This window comes from Megascapheus bottae, chromosome 14 (assembly GCF_031878675.1).
Source record: "Megascapheus bottae isolate mThoBot1 chromosome 14, mThoBot2.hap1, whole genome shotgun sequence".
Classification (NCBI taxonomy): domain Eukaryota; kingdom Metazoa; phylum Chordata; class Mammalia; order Rodentia; family Geomyidae; genus Megascapheus; species Megascapheus bottae.
The window spans coordinates 6,858,632-6,875,239 of record NC_143522.1 but is presented as its reverse complement, the minus strand read 5'-3'; the positions used below and the strand labels follow the sequence as shown (position 1 = coordinate 6,875,239).

The window sequence follows — 16,608 nt, the reverse complement described above, 5'->3', positions numbered from 1 at the left end:
AAAAAAAATCTCAGACTAGAAATGGGGAAACTTACCAATGGAATATCACGAGCTTTTTCTATACGAACTATTTTTACAGTTTCTCCTCCATACTGGCCAATGCTTTCATAAACTCTCTCATCTGTAATGGGTTCTAGCTGCATTTCCTGCTCAGCCACCTTATCATGGGCAAGTAAAAGTGCCTGTTTCAAAGAAATTCATAGTATTTTAATCAACAGCATGCTTTATTTCTATAGATATTTTAACCTCATATACATGGTATTCTAATCAGAAGATATATGATTTGTTTTATATCAAGATAACGTTTTCAAACCTTCCTATGTAATTATAAATCTCTTATACGCTTCTTTCTTTCTTTTTTTTTTTTTTACCAGTCTTGGGGATTGATCTCAGGGCCTAAGCATTGTCCTTGGGCTACTTCCTTAAGGCTAGCGCTCTACCACTTGAGCCACAGCACTACTTCCAGCTTTTTTTTTCCTATGTGTGTGGTACCAAAGAATTGAACCCAGGTCTTTGTGCATGCTAGGCAAGCACTCTACTAACAGGTCAAACTTCCGGCCCTTCTCTTATATGCTTCAAGGCATAATCTGAAATAGATTATGGTGTTAAAATGTATACTAAACTTCATAAACTTGTTAAAATAATTTGATTTTATATATGGAAATTTAATTGTCTAAAAATAATATTGTGTAGAGAGGTTTGTAATCAAGACTAGCTATATAATATCTGAGGTCTCCCCATAGAATTTATTATGTATGTGTGTGTGTTGGCCTCAGGGCCTGAATTCAGGGCCTGAGTGCTATCCCTGAGCTTTTTTTGTTCAGGGCTAGAGCTCTATTGCTTGCGCTTTGGGTGGTTAATCTAAGAGAAGTCTCATGGACTATTATACCCAAGTGGCCTTCGAACCATAATCTCAGATCTCATGACCTTTATTATTTTTTTTAGAGATATATGCTGGAAAAACCACATATGTAACAATCTATCCATTTTCTACCTGAATATGTGGAGCATTCAGCAAAGCAGATAATTCTTGTCCTTCTTTCTGATGGACTGGCTTCAAAACAGTTTGTACCTAGGAAATGAGAACAAAGATAATGTCCTCTAGGTTATAGGAAGTATCAAAAGTACTTATGTAAATAATATATTTTCATGGCAAAATATTTTTGTAAGAAAAATATTGAAGGTGTGCTTGCTTGGTAGATGACTGGCTGATGTTGCATACTTCTATATGGAAATAAGTTTTGCCTGCTGACAAAAAAAGACACATATGAAGAAAATGAGGAAAAAATTTTAAAATATATTTTCCCCAGTTTTCAATCTTGTCATTATAAGTAAAAATATAATTCCTTAATTAAAAAAAAAACCAGACACATTTTATTATTTATGTCCATAAATGAATTGTTTACATATTAAAATTTTCTCTCAATCTAACACAAAAAGCCACTAATAATGGTTATGTAAGGGAAAGAACTTGTTCTAGCAGCTATTTTGCTAATATATATGTTTACAATTCTATGTTTACATAACTATTTAAAATCTGAGATGGTAGCTTAAAGTATTATAGACTAACAAGGTAAAATCACCTTAATATTATGACTTGCATCAAAAATTTTCACTAAAGTTGGACATTCTTTCTATTCCTAGGATAACTCCATGGTTACAATGAATTCTTTTGGTCTGTTCCTTAACTGTAGGATGACATCTATCATTTAAGTCTCTTCAAAACTGATGAGATAACCTCAATCCAGGTTATATTTCTTAGTGGTATCATTACTTTTTTTCAAATTAATATAACTTAACAAAAGTTTTGTCTATTTTCATGTTCTTTTCAAATAATCAGCTTCTAATCTATGAAATCTACCCCTTTCTATTTTAGTAATTTAATTCCTCTTTTCTACTTTAGTTTATGTTTTCAGTCTAATTCAGTTCATTTACATGCAATCTTTTTCATCTATAGTAAGTATTTAAAAGTACATTTTTTTCATTTATACACGAACTTTTCTCAATAGAAATGATATATTTTACATATGAAAAGTCAGAATATATTTAATCAAAAGTAACAAAAGTATAGATTTATATATTTTGGGATAATTAACTTAGAATACAGCTATCACATAATTATGTATTTGTAAATACAAATATAAAAGGTTTATAAGGAATATATTGACAACTCTTTTAACAAGACTAACAATCTAAATTTTACATCATAAAAAGAATAAAAAGACCTGACTACATATTGCAGGGAAACATGGCTGATAAACATACAGAAAAATGATCATGACTAGTAATTAAGATATCACTACATATTTAATAGAATGATCAACAGGAAATAATCTTAATTTTCTCATGGGTAGGTAGCTAAACAAATTGTGGGATATCCATGGAATATACTCAGCAAATACTTTGGGTTTAGCTTGATGGTAAAACTGTTTGTTTAGCAGTGGAAGGCCTTGATTTAATCTTGAAATTCACATCAGAAATAAATCACAAACTAGGGCCGGGAGTTTGGCCTAGTGGTAGAGTACTTGCCTAGCATTCACAAAGACCCAGGTTTGATTCCTTGGCACCACATACATAGAAAAAGCTGGAAATGGCTCAAGCAGTAGAGTTCTAGCCTTGTGAAAGCCCAAGGACAGTGCTTTGGCCTTGAGTTCAAATTCTGGGATTGGCAAAAAAAATACCCAAAAAACAAAAATTACAAACTACTAATATGTATAAACAATATGAATGAATCTCAAGAACATGCTGAAAAAAAAGTTCATCACAAAAGATTATATTGTACATTTGCATGAAATGTCCAATTTGTAAAGCAAAGTAGATCAGTAGATGCCAATAGGACATAGGGAGTTTAGAAAAGTTAACTTGCATTTACAAAGAACCATGAGGGAGCTTTGTGGAGCAATAGCTAATTCTATAACTTCACGTTTATGATAGATTTCACAGTGTATAAAAATATATATTGATCTAAACAATAAAAGTGAGTGTGCTAGGCATAGATGACTCATGCCGGTAATCCTAGCTACTTAGGAGGCTGAGATCTGATAAGTGTGTTTTGAAGCCAGCCAGGCAGGAAAGTCCATGAGATTCTTATCTCCAATTAAATACCCAAAAGCCAAAGTAGAGCTATGATTCAAATGGTTGAGCACTAGCCTGGAGCAAAGCTCAGAGAGTGCTCAGGCTCTGAGTTCAAGCCCCAGGACCAACAGACAAACACACACACACACACACACACACACACACCTCCCTACTTGTAAGAAGGACCATATCCTTATCTTTTACCCTCATTTTTACCAAAATGAGATTACAGTCCTATTGTTTTATTACTGTATTTTATAACTATTTTGATTTGGTGTTAATATGAAGACATTTTATTTCTCTGACATTAAGTGTTTTCTATTTTATGTAAAATAGAAATACAATCATTGCAGTTCTTACTGGTTCTCTTATAGAATCTAAACTCCTTAGCATTCAAGGCCCTTTACAACCTTATTCTCAGCTTCTCTACCTTCATTCTTCTTCTTCTTCTTTTTTTTTTTCCAGTCCTGCACTGTCCTTGAGTTTTCTCAAGGCTAGCACTCTACCACTCCAGCCACAGCACCACTTTGGCTTGTTCTATGTATGTGGTACAGAGGAATCAAACCCAGGGCTTTTGAATGCTAGGCAAATACTCTACCACTAAGCCAAATTCCTGGCTCTCTTTTAAATTTTTGTTTCATATGTTGTAGATACTTTAAACACTACATACCAATTAACATCAAAATTTGGTACTTAAAATTCAGTATGTGAAAAGAATCTCTAGAAATGCATTAAAAATTAATAATCTGGATTTTATAGCAGAAAAAACTTCAAAAACTTTACCTCTAATGATTGAAGCTCTTTTTTGGGGGGAGGGAGGGGGGGTCATGGGGCTTGAACTCAGCCTAGACACTGTCCATGAGCTCAAGACTACCACCCTGCCCTTGAGCCAACTTCCTGTTTTCTAGACGTTAGTTGGAGATAAGAGTCTCAGGTCGCTAAATGAAAGGACCTCCAGGATATAAAAACAAAAGCCATATAATGAGTGATTGTTGTCCTTAATGTACTATGTTATCTTTCATTTCTTTTGCTGTCCCTTGGTTATCTCATATTGTTACAGTATTTCACTTTGTTATCTGATATATTGGATAAATGCATATTTGATTATTTGAAAGTGGATAGGGAAGGGGGGAAAATAAGATGAGGGGTGGGGGTAGAGGGGAGGGAAATGGGGACCAAGACATGAGAAAGGGTATCAATGTATGTGAAGCAATGCATCTTCTATCTGGTGAATATAATGTAACCCTTCTATTAATACAATAAAAAATATATGAAAAAAAAAAGAGTCTCAGGTCCTTTTGTGGCTGGTGTGGCTTTGAACCTTGATCCTCAGATCTCAGCCTCCTGAGTAGCTATAATTACAGGCATGAGCCACCACACCCGGCAACTGAAGTTTTTTTTTTTTTAACCATTTAAACTTATAAATTATATAAGTATTAACTTCATGAAATAAAGCTGATTGAACTAAGAATATATTTTAAGTATAATTTTATATCATAATAAATTGTTAACATATGATCTATAGTAATTAATTCAAGTCATATCAACATTTTTCCAATAATACTCTTATTATTCCTATTAATTACCTTGTAGATATCGGCATGATATCCAAAATACATACCTCTTGTGCAAGATCTTGAGCGTTGGAGATAAGAGGAAATGGAGGGCTGGCCTTGTTCATATGTACTGTGACGGCATTGTGTATCTTAAATGCATTCTGGAAATCTTTATTTTGTACAAGTTGTAAAAGCAGAGAAATATCCTCCTGGCTCTGAGAATCTACCAATGTATGTTGGATGTGTTTAAGTGAAGAAAACAAATCTTCAACTTCTAGTAGAAGAAGAAAAAACATCCAACAATTAATTGTGTTATTCTTTATTGTATTTTGAATAACTTTTTGAACCAGTAACAATTTAGTCACAATGCCACTTCTGGCCTTTTCTGAGTAGTTTATTAGAGATAAGAGTCTCATGGACTTTTCTGCCCAGTCTAGCTTTGAACCATATTCCTCAAATCTCAGCTTCCTAAGTAGTTATAGGATTACAGGCATGAGCCACAGCACCCAGCCACATACGTTTAGAGTGTGGTGTATCAGTATTGGTAGATATATAGTATAGTTTTTATAATTAAAATACTTGTTTTAAAATGCAAGTTATGCTGTGGGTTCCACTAGCACATATCTGTAGTCCTGGCTACTCAGGAGGCTAAGATCTGAGATCATGGTTCAGAGCCAGCTGAGGCAAGAAACTGTAAAATTCTTATCTCCAATGTGGCTCAAATGGTATAACACAATTTGAATGATAAGATTTAGTCATAAACTAATATAGTATCACAAGATTAGGCAAGAAGACTATAGAAGGTCAGATCCCATTAAACTTAAAAAGGTTACTAGAAATCTCTAAAAGTATAAGGAATTCAATGACATAAAGTACCTTTAGAACAATACAGTAAAACATTCAAGTATTTTATAAGAAAACAATCATAAAGCCAACAAAGCAGTTATGGAAACTGGTTTCAATTTTTTTGTTTTATGGTGGTACTGGGGTTTTAACTCAGGTTCTCACATGACTAAGTTGGTATTCTATCATAAACTGTTGTCTCCAGCTTCTCCCTACCCCATGCCTTTTTTGTAAAGGTGATGTAGAGAGGGTTTAGTTACAGCAGCCCTCCTTTTTGCTAGCTATTTGGAGATGGTATCTAGTGAATTTATCTGCCCAAGTTGGTCATGAATCACAGTCTTCCACATCTCAGTCTTCAGAGTAGCTAGGAACTAATCCTAGCTTCTGGTAAACACTTCCTGAGTTGAAATTCTTTTTTTTTTTTTTTTTTTTTTGCCAGTTCTGGGGCTTGAACTCAGTGCCTGAGCACTGTCCTTGGGCTTTGAAAAGGCTCTGCCACTTGAACCAAGTCACTATTTCCAGCCTTTTCTATGTATGTGGTACTGAGGAATCAAACCCAGGTCTTCCTGCATGCTAGGCAAGCACTCTGCCACTAGGCCAAACTCTCAGCCTCTGAAATTCTTAGTAAAATTCTAAATCAGGGAAATGAGAACATTCAAGAACTTCCCATATCACTGCTGACTAAAACCAATAAACAATCTTAGTCAGCCAAGAGGTAAATGTTTCCTGAGCTGACTGGGACTGCTTATAGGTAAGCACCACCAGCTAGCCCAGCTCTGCCTCTCAAACTTTTAAAAATGCTAATCTCACAGAACATTTTGTTTTACAATCTAGCATATTCAATGGTATAAATTCCTATAATAAGACTTTTGATTAGCTTGGTGGTAGTGGCTCTCACCTGTCCTCGCTACTCAATATGTTGAGAAATAGGATCACAGTTTGAAGCCAATCTGAGCCATGAAGTCTGAGACTCCTGTCTCTTACTCACCAGCAAAAAAGCTAGAAATGGAGGAGTGGCTCTAGTATAGTAGAGCCATAGACTTGAGTAAAAGGGCAAGCTAGAGTGCAAGTACTAGGGTATGAACTCGGGGCCCCATGCATGTTAGGCAACTTGAGTCAACCCCGCAGTCTTGTTTCGCTTTAATTATTTTTCAGGTAGGGTCTTGTATTTTTACCCAGGGCTAGCCTTAGATTATGACTCTGCTACCAACAGCCTCCCTATGATGTTGACTTCTCAATATATAACACCATATCCAACTTGGTTGAGATAATGGTCTCACTAACTTTTTTGGTTACTGATTTCCAACCATAATTCTCCTGATCTCTGCTCCCCAAGGAGCTGGGATTACAGGCATAAAACACTGAGTTTGGCCTGGTAAATGATTTCTGCTAATGTTGTACTAACCTGGGTAACCAAGTAATATAGCAAAATCGCCAACTATGGTTTAAATGGATAAACTTGTCTGATAAATTCCATAGCTGTGTTCATGACCAATTTAACTGGGAACATTTCCAGATGGCTTTCTTAGGAAGAAATCTGCCCCAAATACTCCCATCCTTTAGCTTCAATGTTTCCATTGAATGTTTAATGAACAAAAGAACAAATAAAATCCCCACTCAGAAGATTTTTTTTAAAACTCAGAAGATTTAGAAACTTCACTAAATATATGTAGCCTGGGGCTGGGAGTTTTTAGCCTAGTGGTAGAGCGCCTGCTTAGCATGCACGAAGACCGGGGTTCGATTCCTTTGTACTACATACATAGAAAAAAAAAGCCACAAATGGTGGCTTGAGAAAGCCCAAGGACAGTGCCCAGGCCCTGAGTTCAAGGTCCAGGACTGGCAAAAAAAAAATGCGTGTGTGTGTCGCTTGATAAGGCATGAAACTGTAGCTGAAAACACAGAGAAAAACTGAAATACCAGACAACACAAACTCTAATAAAATTAGTATTTATATGTAAATAAATCTATCAATATGAAGAATGATTATATATTTGTATTTAAGTACACATACACATGGATATATTCAAATGTTTCATTCTTTGGTGGCTATATGTGTAATGTAAAAAAAAATCCACATGTATTCTTCAACATTTTATACAATTCTAGAAGGAAGGTTAAAAATCCAATTAGATACACACAAATATAGAAATATGCAGATATTTACATACTTATGTATATATATAAGAATATAGCATAATAAAGCCAAAAACTGTTTGAAAAACCAGAGGAAAAGGAATAGGAATACAGTTGAGAAAATAAAAATTATTAAAAGTATACTATGTACCTAGATGGAAATATAATGAAACTTCCTCATATTATATGTTAATTCAAAACATAAAAATTTTAAATATAGCTGCTTCTGCTTGAAACAGGTTTATGGTCAGATGGAAAGTAATATGCAGCTATACTATTAGTTTTCAAAAATACTAATTAGTTTTAAAAATAATAAATGAATTCACTGTCTTTACTCCGTTTCTCATTAATAAATTCTAACTACAAGGTTTTCTCTGATGTTGATTTATACCATAATGAATAGTGATTGTTGTAATATTAAGGAATTCTTTTTTTTTCAAATTATGTGTGTATGTATGTGTGTGTGTGTGTGTGTGTGTGTGAGAGAGAGAGAGAGATAGGTCACGTAAATCATTTGCATGATTATGTACATATATTTCAACAAATTTTCTAATTTTAACAATTGGACTAAATCAGAAAATTCTCAAGTGCCCCAAACACTTTAAACATTAACCAAATACCAATAGGTTTAATCATTTCACTTACAAGAAGAAATATTGTTCCCCAAAGAATGGCTAATATCACTGTCTGCAAGTATTTACAACAGTTAAGCAAAACTTAAGACAGTGAAAATAATTACCTTGTCAGGAGGAGGCTAAAGTAAATCTCAACATTTTCTACTATTTTGTTGGCATTTCTTTAAAAGAAGTTTATCACAATCAGTCAAAATGCCGTATCCAATGAACTATCAAAACTTAAATATAAAAGAGATGTTTTACTTTTAATTCTCAATTGTTTTTACTTAATAGCTCAAATACTCAATAGTTGGCAAAAATAGACAAAAATTAAGACAAAAACAATTACCAATATTATGAAAATGTTTCATTCTTTAACTTTCTTCACCTTAGTTTTCTTCCCATTGTGTGTGTCTTATTTTCTTCACTCTAAGTATTTAAAATAGAAAGCCCCTAACCATAAATTTTCTATTCAAAGTTTTGACAAAAAAAGTTCACCATGGGTGTATATACCCTCCCTTCCTTAGGTTTTTTCCAAGGTAATAACTATTATATAGCCATATATATGACAGATGGCAGTCCTCCCTAGCTTATTCCTAATAAGCAGTTTACTACAGCTACCGGCCTACATCCCTGTCCCTAAATTATGTACTTGCAAGACCAAAATAAAAACATAAAACACAAATTACAAAAATCTACAACTTAGAAATATCTGAAAATATCTCAGTTCTTTCTTATCCCCTTCTAACCTGCATTTTTCTTTTATGGTTATTTTTCTTATAAGGTACTTTGTTTTAAAACAAAACAGAATAAAGACAATATTTTATCTGTACTAAAGCAAGATTGAAAATTACTATATATTTTTAAAAAATCTTAATATATGATAATTTCTACAATTTATAATTTTCATTTGAAGTTAAGTCCCCCAAATCATGTCTCTACTTTTTAATGAGGTTCTAGCTGCTTTAAGCATACCACTTTGAGTATTTTCTATCAATTATTATGTTGACTAATTTAAAAATACTAAAAAAACTAAATTAAAAATTAAATTAACCTAAGCAGAGTTAAAATATCTAATTGGTAACATTTTAAACTCTTAAGAGTACTTTGTCTACTCACGGATAAATGATATATCATTTGGACATTCCTCTTAGAGAACTAATCCAGTTGTCTCATCCTTCCCTCACTTAAAACCCAGTTGTGGTTTCAGGTTTTGAAAAAGCTGAGAAGCTGTCTCCTGTCATGTGTATATTAATCAAAATACTGGCAAGGAGACACATATAATTTTAAGGGAGTACTTTGTTGTAGTTTGATGTGTTAGCAGATTAGGAACAGGAAAAAAAAGTTTGGTAAGAGATACAATATTTTAATTGAAAACTTAATGGTATCTTAAAAATAAGGCTTTAGCAATATATAACTTATACTAGTTTTTCATGTTTTTTATAAATAACATTTATTTGCACTGAACAATAATAAATCTACCATCTATTTCTCAAATATTTATTCTTCTCTTCAAGCAAAAATTTCAGCTACCTGGTCCTAGATCTTAAATTACCTTTTTTTTTGGGGGGGGGGGGGTCTTGAACTCAGCCTGGGAATTGTCCCTGAGCTCTTCAGCTCAAGGCTACCACCCTGACTTTGCGCCAAACCCCACTCCCCTTTGTTTTCTAGAGGTTAACTGGAGATAAGAGTCTCAGGTCCTTTTGTGCCTGGGCTGGTTTTGAATCTTGATCCTCAGATCTCAACTTCTTGAATAGCTAGGATTACAGGCATGAGCCACCACGCCTGGCTCAAATTACTTTTGTGTGTGTGTGTGTGTGTGTGTGTGTGTGTGTGTGTGTGTGTGTGTGTGTGTGTGTCGGTGTGAGGCTGGGCACTGTCCCTGAGCTCTTCAGGGCCTGGGCACTTCCTTGGACTTTTTCAAGGGTAGTGCTCTACCACTTGAGCCACAGCTCCACTTCTGGTTTTCTGGTGGTTAATTGGAGATAAGAGTCTCTTGGACTTTTGTGCCTGGGCTGGTTTTGACCCACAATCCTCAGATCTCAGCCTCCTGAGTAGCTAGGATTATAGGTGTGAGCCACCGGCACACAGCTTCAAAATACTTTTAAATATATAGAACACCCTCAGGTTTAAACACCACACCAAAGTATTTATGTAAACCATTGTGGATCTAGAAAAAGTCAATAACATACAAACAAATGGGAAAAAAAAATGGGACCCAGGGACATAATTCAGTGATAAAAAGTGTTTGCCCAGCAGGTAAGGAGTCCTAGATTTCTACTCCCTAGTACAAAAAAAGAGAAGGCCAGGAGTGTGGCCTCATGGTAGAGTGCTAACCTAGAATGCACGAAGCCCTGGGTTTGATTCCTTGGTATTATAGACACAACAAAATCTGGAAGTGGTGCTGTGACTCAAGTGGTAGAGTGCTAGCCTTGAGAAAGTCCAAGGGCTGGCAAATAAATAAACAGAGGAGGAACAAAAGGGGGAGAAAGGGGGAATGAAGAAGAGAAAGACCCCGTCCTTTTGCTCTGTGTGACTAAAAGTAAGTAATGACGTCCTTACTTATATAATCACTACAATATAGATTAATACGGAATAGATAAACTAAAGCAAGACATTTTATTATTCTGGAATTTTTACTTACCTAATATTTTTACAGCATAATGAGGACTTTCTAAAACAATTCCTTCTTCTGTGTCAAATATAGGGTTATCTATTCCAGTCTTTGGAGGAATTTGGGCTAGTTTCTTAAGTCTCATGGAAGAATTAAGGTCCAATTCTTGCTTTTTCCCTTCTTCCTCTCGCCTACGTCTCATATCCTCCTGTTGTTGTCGAATACGCTCCAATTGTGCACTTCGTCGAACTGGCATCATCCTGGTGCCCAAATCTCCAGGGCAGTCAACAGCCATCTCTCGGTGCCTCTGATGTTCCTCTGGTGATGCAAGATCAACATTTTTTATTCCGTTGTCTGATTCCTCTGTAACATGCCCATTCATATGGAATGTTGTCATGATTATCTATAAAAACCTGTACCAATTTATATAGATCAATTTTTCCTATAAAGCCAATTCTCTTGATTCTGTTGTACAAAATCCATGTTACTTCAAAAAACAAAAAACAAAAAGAAACTTCTCACATCACATAATAATGCTATGAAAGGTATCCATGAAGGAAATCTAAGGGGAAAGATGGAAGGGGAAAAAAAAGTATAAGAATTACATTACAAAATCAGATTCTACATAGCCCTCTTCTAATCTCTAAACATTACATATAAAATATCTGGTAAATATATGATTTTTGTTGTACAGATCAAATATATTTCTTGTATTTTATAAAGAATGCTGAGAAAATGAAGCAATTCCCTCTCCCTGCCCCCTCCCAAGTCCACTGTCAAGAATTTGAAGCAAGGCTGGGAGGATGGCTTAGTGGTAGAGTGCTTGCCTTTCATGCAAGAAGTCCTGAGTTCGATTACTTGGTACCACATACACACAGAAAAAACTGGAAGTGGTGCTATGGCTCAAGTGGTAGAGTTCTAGCCTTGAGGAAAGCCCAAGGACAGTGATCAGGCCCTGAGTTCATGCCCTAGGACTGGCAAAAAAAAAAAAAGAAAAAGAATTTGAAGCATACTATTCATGTTTTTAAAAAATGACATTTTGGGCTGGGTGCTGGTGACATACCTGTAATCCTAACTACTCAGGAGGTTGAGATCTGAGAATTATGGTTCAAAGCCAGCCCCAGCAGGGAAGTCCAAGAGTCTCTTATCTCCAATTAACCACTAGAAAGTACTGGAAGTAGTGCTGTGGCTCAAAGTGGTAGAGTTAGCTTTGAGCTAAAAAACTCAGGGACAGTGCCCAGGCTCTGAGTTTAAGCCCCATGACTACCACCACCACCAACAAAAACTGACACTGGAAAGTTTAGTAAAGTGAAAAGTATAAAGTATGAGGTATTAATTTTGTAAAGAATAGGTGCTTCTAATATAAATAGGTATTTAGACATTGAAAGTTATCTCAACTTGGTTATTGATCAACTGCCAAACCAACTGATGACAGACAGTTTCATATATACCAACTTTGTATGATGGAACTTAAAGGAAAAACTAGAAGAGAAATTAACTCATTTTTAAGGGGGTGTGAGATAGAGAAGCCCAAAGTACAAGAAACTTTGTAATTAGAAGCAAAGGCACCTACAAAAAAAAACTGTAGCACAGGGGTCGGGAGTTTGGCCTAATGGCAGAGTGCTTGCCTAGCATGCACAAAGACCTGGGTTCGATTCCTTGGTACCATATATACATAGAAAAAGCCAGAAATGGTGCTGTAGCTCAATTGGTAGAGCTCTAGCCTCAAGAAAGTCTAAGGACAGTGTTTAGGCCCTGAGCTCAAGCCCAGGACTGGCAAAAAAAAAAAAAAAAAAAGTTTCTGACTCTGAATCTGATTCAATTAGCCAAATTATTCATAGGATTGTTTTAAATAAGATAACGTATAGACATTATAAAGTTAATACGTAGATTTACTTATACTTTACTAACTCTAAGTATTAATCTGATTCTATTATCTTAAATATCCTGTAAGAGAATGTAAATTAGTTTAGACAAGAAAAATATTTTAGGGCCAGGAGTTTGGCTTAGTGGTAGAGTGCTTGCCTCGCATGCACAAAGACCTGGGGTTCAATTCCTTGGTACCACATACACAGAAAAAAGACAAGTGGTGCTGTGGTTCAAGTGGTAGAGCTCAGCCTTGAGAAAGCGTAAGGACAATGCTCAGGCCCTGAGTTCAAGGCCCAGGATTGGTAAACAAAAAAATAATAAACTTAAAAAAAAAAGAAAAATATTTTATTAGGTGGCACTGGCTTTTCATCAAATCATTTCTTGAGCACAAACAGTAAGACTGTTTATGTGTGTAAACCCACACATAGTATCTAATTAGTCTTCTTTTGCTGAGTCTTTAAAAATATTTACAATAATAAACTTACTGTCTCCTTCAGTTGAGAGGTGTTAAGTAGTTAGAGCATAATGCCAACTAAGCAAAATGCAGGTTTTTAGACAATATTACTAATGCCAATCAATCTTTTAAATGTCAAGTCATAGCAAAAATGGAGACAGAAGACAAATCACTTAATATAAAATATGAAGACGTAGGGGCTAAAAATAAGTATGGCTCAGTAGTAGAGTGCTTGCCTAGATGTATGAAATCCTGGATTTGATTCCTTAGTACCATATACACAGAAAAAGCCAGACGTACTGTGGCTCAAGTGGTAGACCATTAGTCTTGAGAAAGCCCAAAGACTGTCCAGACCCTGAGTTCAAGCCCCAGGATTGAAAAAAATGTAGGTAACAAGAAAAACCATCAATCAAGACAATAGATAAAAAAGACATGAGCCTATAAAATTTTACTTTCATAAGAATTCTAATAAGTTATTGTCCCCCATCCAAATATTAGCTTTATTTATAATCATATGATCTATATAAATACCTAATTTGATATTGGTTTGTCTTTTTTCATTAAAATGAATGCTAGTAGACTTATGATTTTTGTGTTGTATAAATTGATTGTAAACAAATGTAAATTCAGCTTAATGTTTTCATTACAAGTAACTAGAAATTTGTGTAGGAGTTACTCTAGCGCTAAACTTAATTTGAAAAAATCTAGCAGTAAATATTGAAAAAAATTAACTCTTAACCGTTTTTTTGGTCAGTCATGGGGCTTTGAATTCCGGGCCTGGAGCTCTTCAGCTCAAAGCTACTGCCCTACCCCTTCAGCCACAGCCACTTCTGGTTTTCTGGTTGTTACTTGCAGACAAGAGTCTCACAGACCCTAGTGCCGAACTTGCTTTGAACCACGATCGTCAGATTTCAGCCTCTTGAGTAGCTAGGGTTTTAAGCATGAGCCACTGTACCCAGCCACTTGACCCTTTTTTTTTTTTTTTAACAATTATTGGCTACTAAGAACCAAATTTAGTAAATATATTTTTAAACTTTTTATTGTACAAAAATTATTTGATATGAAAATAGCTCAAAAATTAAGATAAGATGTAAATATTCATTACATTAAATCATGAGAGAAAGTTATAGAACATGCAAGAGAGATTGCATGTATCAGGATTTTCATGATCTGACTATTATTACCATACTTGTTCATCTGGATCCAATCTTTTTCTCTCAGAAAAATAATTGTGGCCTAAAATACACTCTCTTGGAGTGTTCACTTCTAGGGGAGAATACAGAAAAGACAATAAATAATAATACTTTCTAGTTGATTTCTTCTCCCATATTTCAAAGTTGTTCAGAGATATATAGTTCATGTCTAACTTCTCAGCACTAAGCCATATAAGGACATGTCCAAAATAATATCTGTTCAACTAAACTTGAATGGTAAAACTGTCAGAAAAGTGTTAGGAAACACTAAAAAACAAGGGTATGTTTCTTTGTGCTGAATTTCAATGAGCAACTAAAAATTAAACCATAGATGGGTTTGTTCTAGACAGGTGTAATCACATGATCAATAATAAGGAAATGTATGAGAGAGTGGCACTTTCAGAAAATACAATGCAGTTAAGGTAAAGCTAGCTGGGACAAAGGAAACACATCCTACACAAATAGCCACAGAATTCAAAAAGCAAACAGGACAGACTGAGAACAGTTTTTAAAACTAAAGACATTAACCTTGAAAGCAATGAGAATTACAAAAGGATTTTAAGAAGATTTAATAGTCACATTTGATTTCCTAGTAATATTATTTCTAAAAAAGTATAGAGGAGTGGTGACAACCAGACCAGTCCGAAAGCACTTGAAAGAAATGGGGTCCCCAATCAAGACAGTGCGAATGAAGGAAAATTATGTTTAAGAAATACATAAGCTAGGAAGTGGTGCTGTGGCTCAAGGCGTAGGGTGGTAGCCTTGAGCTGAAGAGCTCAGGGACATCACCCAGGCCCAGAGTTCAAGCCCCACAATGACAAACAAACAAACATAAGCTTACAGAATCAGTGGAATTTAGTGTATTATTTCATCTAGCAGAGCAAGTAGAAAAGATGCAAAAGAGAAGGAAGTAGTAGTAAAGGTAACAGTAACAGCTATCACTCCAGCTAACATTTACTGAACACTTGTTTATGTGTCAGAACATACTGTAATTCTTCCTTTATTCAGTTTTGCTTTCTCAAGTTTCATTTTGTGTTTTTGTTATCTATGGCTTTAAAGTATTAAAGGAAAAATTTCAGAAATAAACAATGTAGAAGTTTTAAATGGAATGTCATTCTGAGTAGTGATGAAATTGTATGCCATCTTGTTCCATTCTGCACAAAATGTAAATCTTCTATCGAGCACATACACATTATAGCTTTATTACTTTTCCATTAATCACTAGTTTATTTACGTATGAGAAAAGCCAACACATACAGAATTTGATATTATCCTTGGTTTCAGGCATACAGAGAACTGCAGAATGTATCTCCTGAGGACAAGCAGGGACTACTGGGCTGCAAGTATTTCACACACAGCATTCATTCATTTAAATCCTTCTGAAAAATTTTAAAGTAGGTCCTAATATGTTCATTTTGTAAATGAGGAATGAGAATTGATGTGGGTGGGGGCACAGAGATCCAGTGGGAGCTGGTAGCTCCTGCCTAGCTACTCAGGAGGCTGAGATATGAGGATCAAGGTTGAAAGCTAGCCCAGGCAGGAAAAGTCTTTGAGACTCTTATCTCCAAAAAACCACCAGAAAACTGGAAGTGGAACTATGACTCAAAAGTGGTAGAGTGCTAGCCTTGAACAAAAGGAGTTCAGAGACAGTGCCCAGGTCCCGAGTTCAAGTCCCACAACTGACAAAAACAAAACAAAACAAAAACATTGAGATCCTATGCTAAAACAACAAAAGCAAAAAGGTTTAGGTATGCTGGCTCAAGTGGCAGAGCACCTGCCACTATAGCAAGCTTAAGGTTCTGAGGTCAAACTTCTGCCCCATCCTCCCCACTCCACTCCCCCAGACAAAAAAAATCCCCTACCCTCAAGCCATAACTCCTCCAACACTTTCCAAATCTCTTTGGTTTAACAACAAACTTGCCACAGAGCTATTCCAAAAGACTAATACAAATTCATGCATTAGGGTCATAAAGTTCTTGCAAAACAAAAATATAAACTATGCTTTATCTTACAGTTAAGATTAATACCATATTTAAGCAGACAATCTGTGAACAGTTTAGTTCACAAATATAGCCAGCACAAAAAGAAAAAAAAAAAAGAGAAAAAAGAACCCCAGTCCAAAAGAACTGCATTCTTAAAAAAAAAAAAAAAAAAGAAAGGAAGGAAGGAAGGAAAGAAGGAAAAGTCCTTTGACAGTTTAGAAGCTGGTAAAATAACTGATGTAGAGATCTGCCTCTTTCTATGTAAATAATACTGT

The 16,608-nt window shown here is 35.1% G+C and overlaps 1 protein-coding gene across 4 annotated transcripts in view; it reads right to left on the bottom strand.

Annotated features, from left to right (window-relative positions):
- The window catches only part of Pals1 (protein associated with LIN7 1, MAGUK p55 family member), a 65,906-nt gene that overhangs the window by 19,250 nt on the left and 30,048 nt on the right, over positions 1 to 16,608 (bottom strand). For 2 of the 4 annotated variants that reach the window (XM_090344317.1, XM_090344318.1), the window contains 4 exons: positions 10,866 to 11,397; positions 4,697 to 4,905; positions 995 to 1,072; positions 36 to 182 (listed from right to left, as the gene is read on the bottom strand). In XM_090344317.1, the coding sequence (XP_090200443.1) occupies positions 36 to 182; positions 995 to 1,072; positions 4,697 to 4,905; positions 10,866 to 11,232 (801 nt within the window). In that variant the 5' untranslated portion in view covers positions 11,233 to 11,397. The remainder of the gene's footprint in view (positions 1 to 35; positions 183 to 994; positions 1,073 to 4,696; positions 4,906 to 10,865; positions 11,398 to 16,608) is intronic. The other 2 variants (XM_090344319.1, XM_090344320.1) reach the window with 1 other exon arrangement.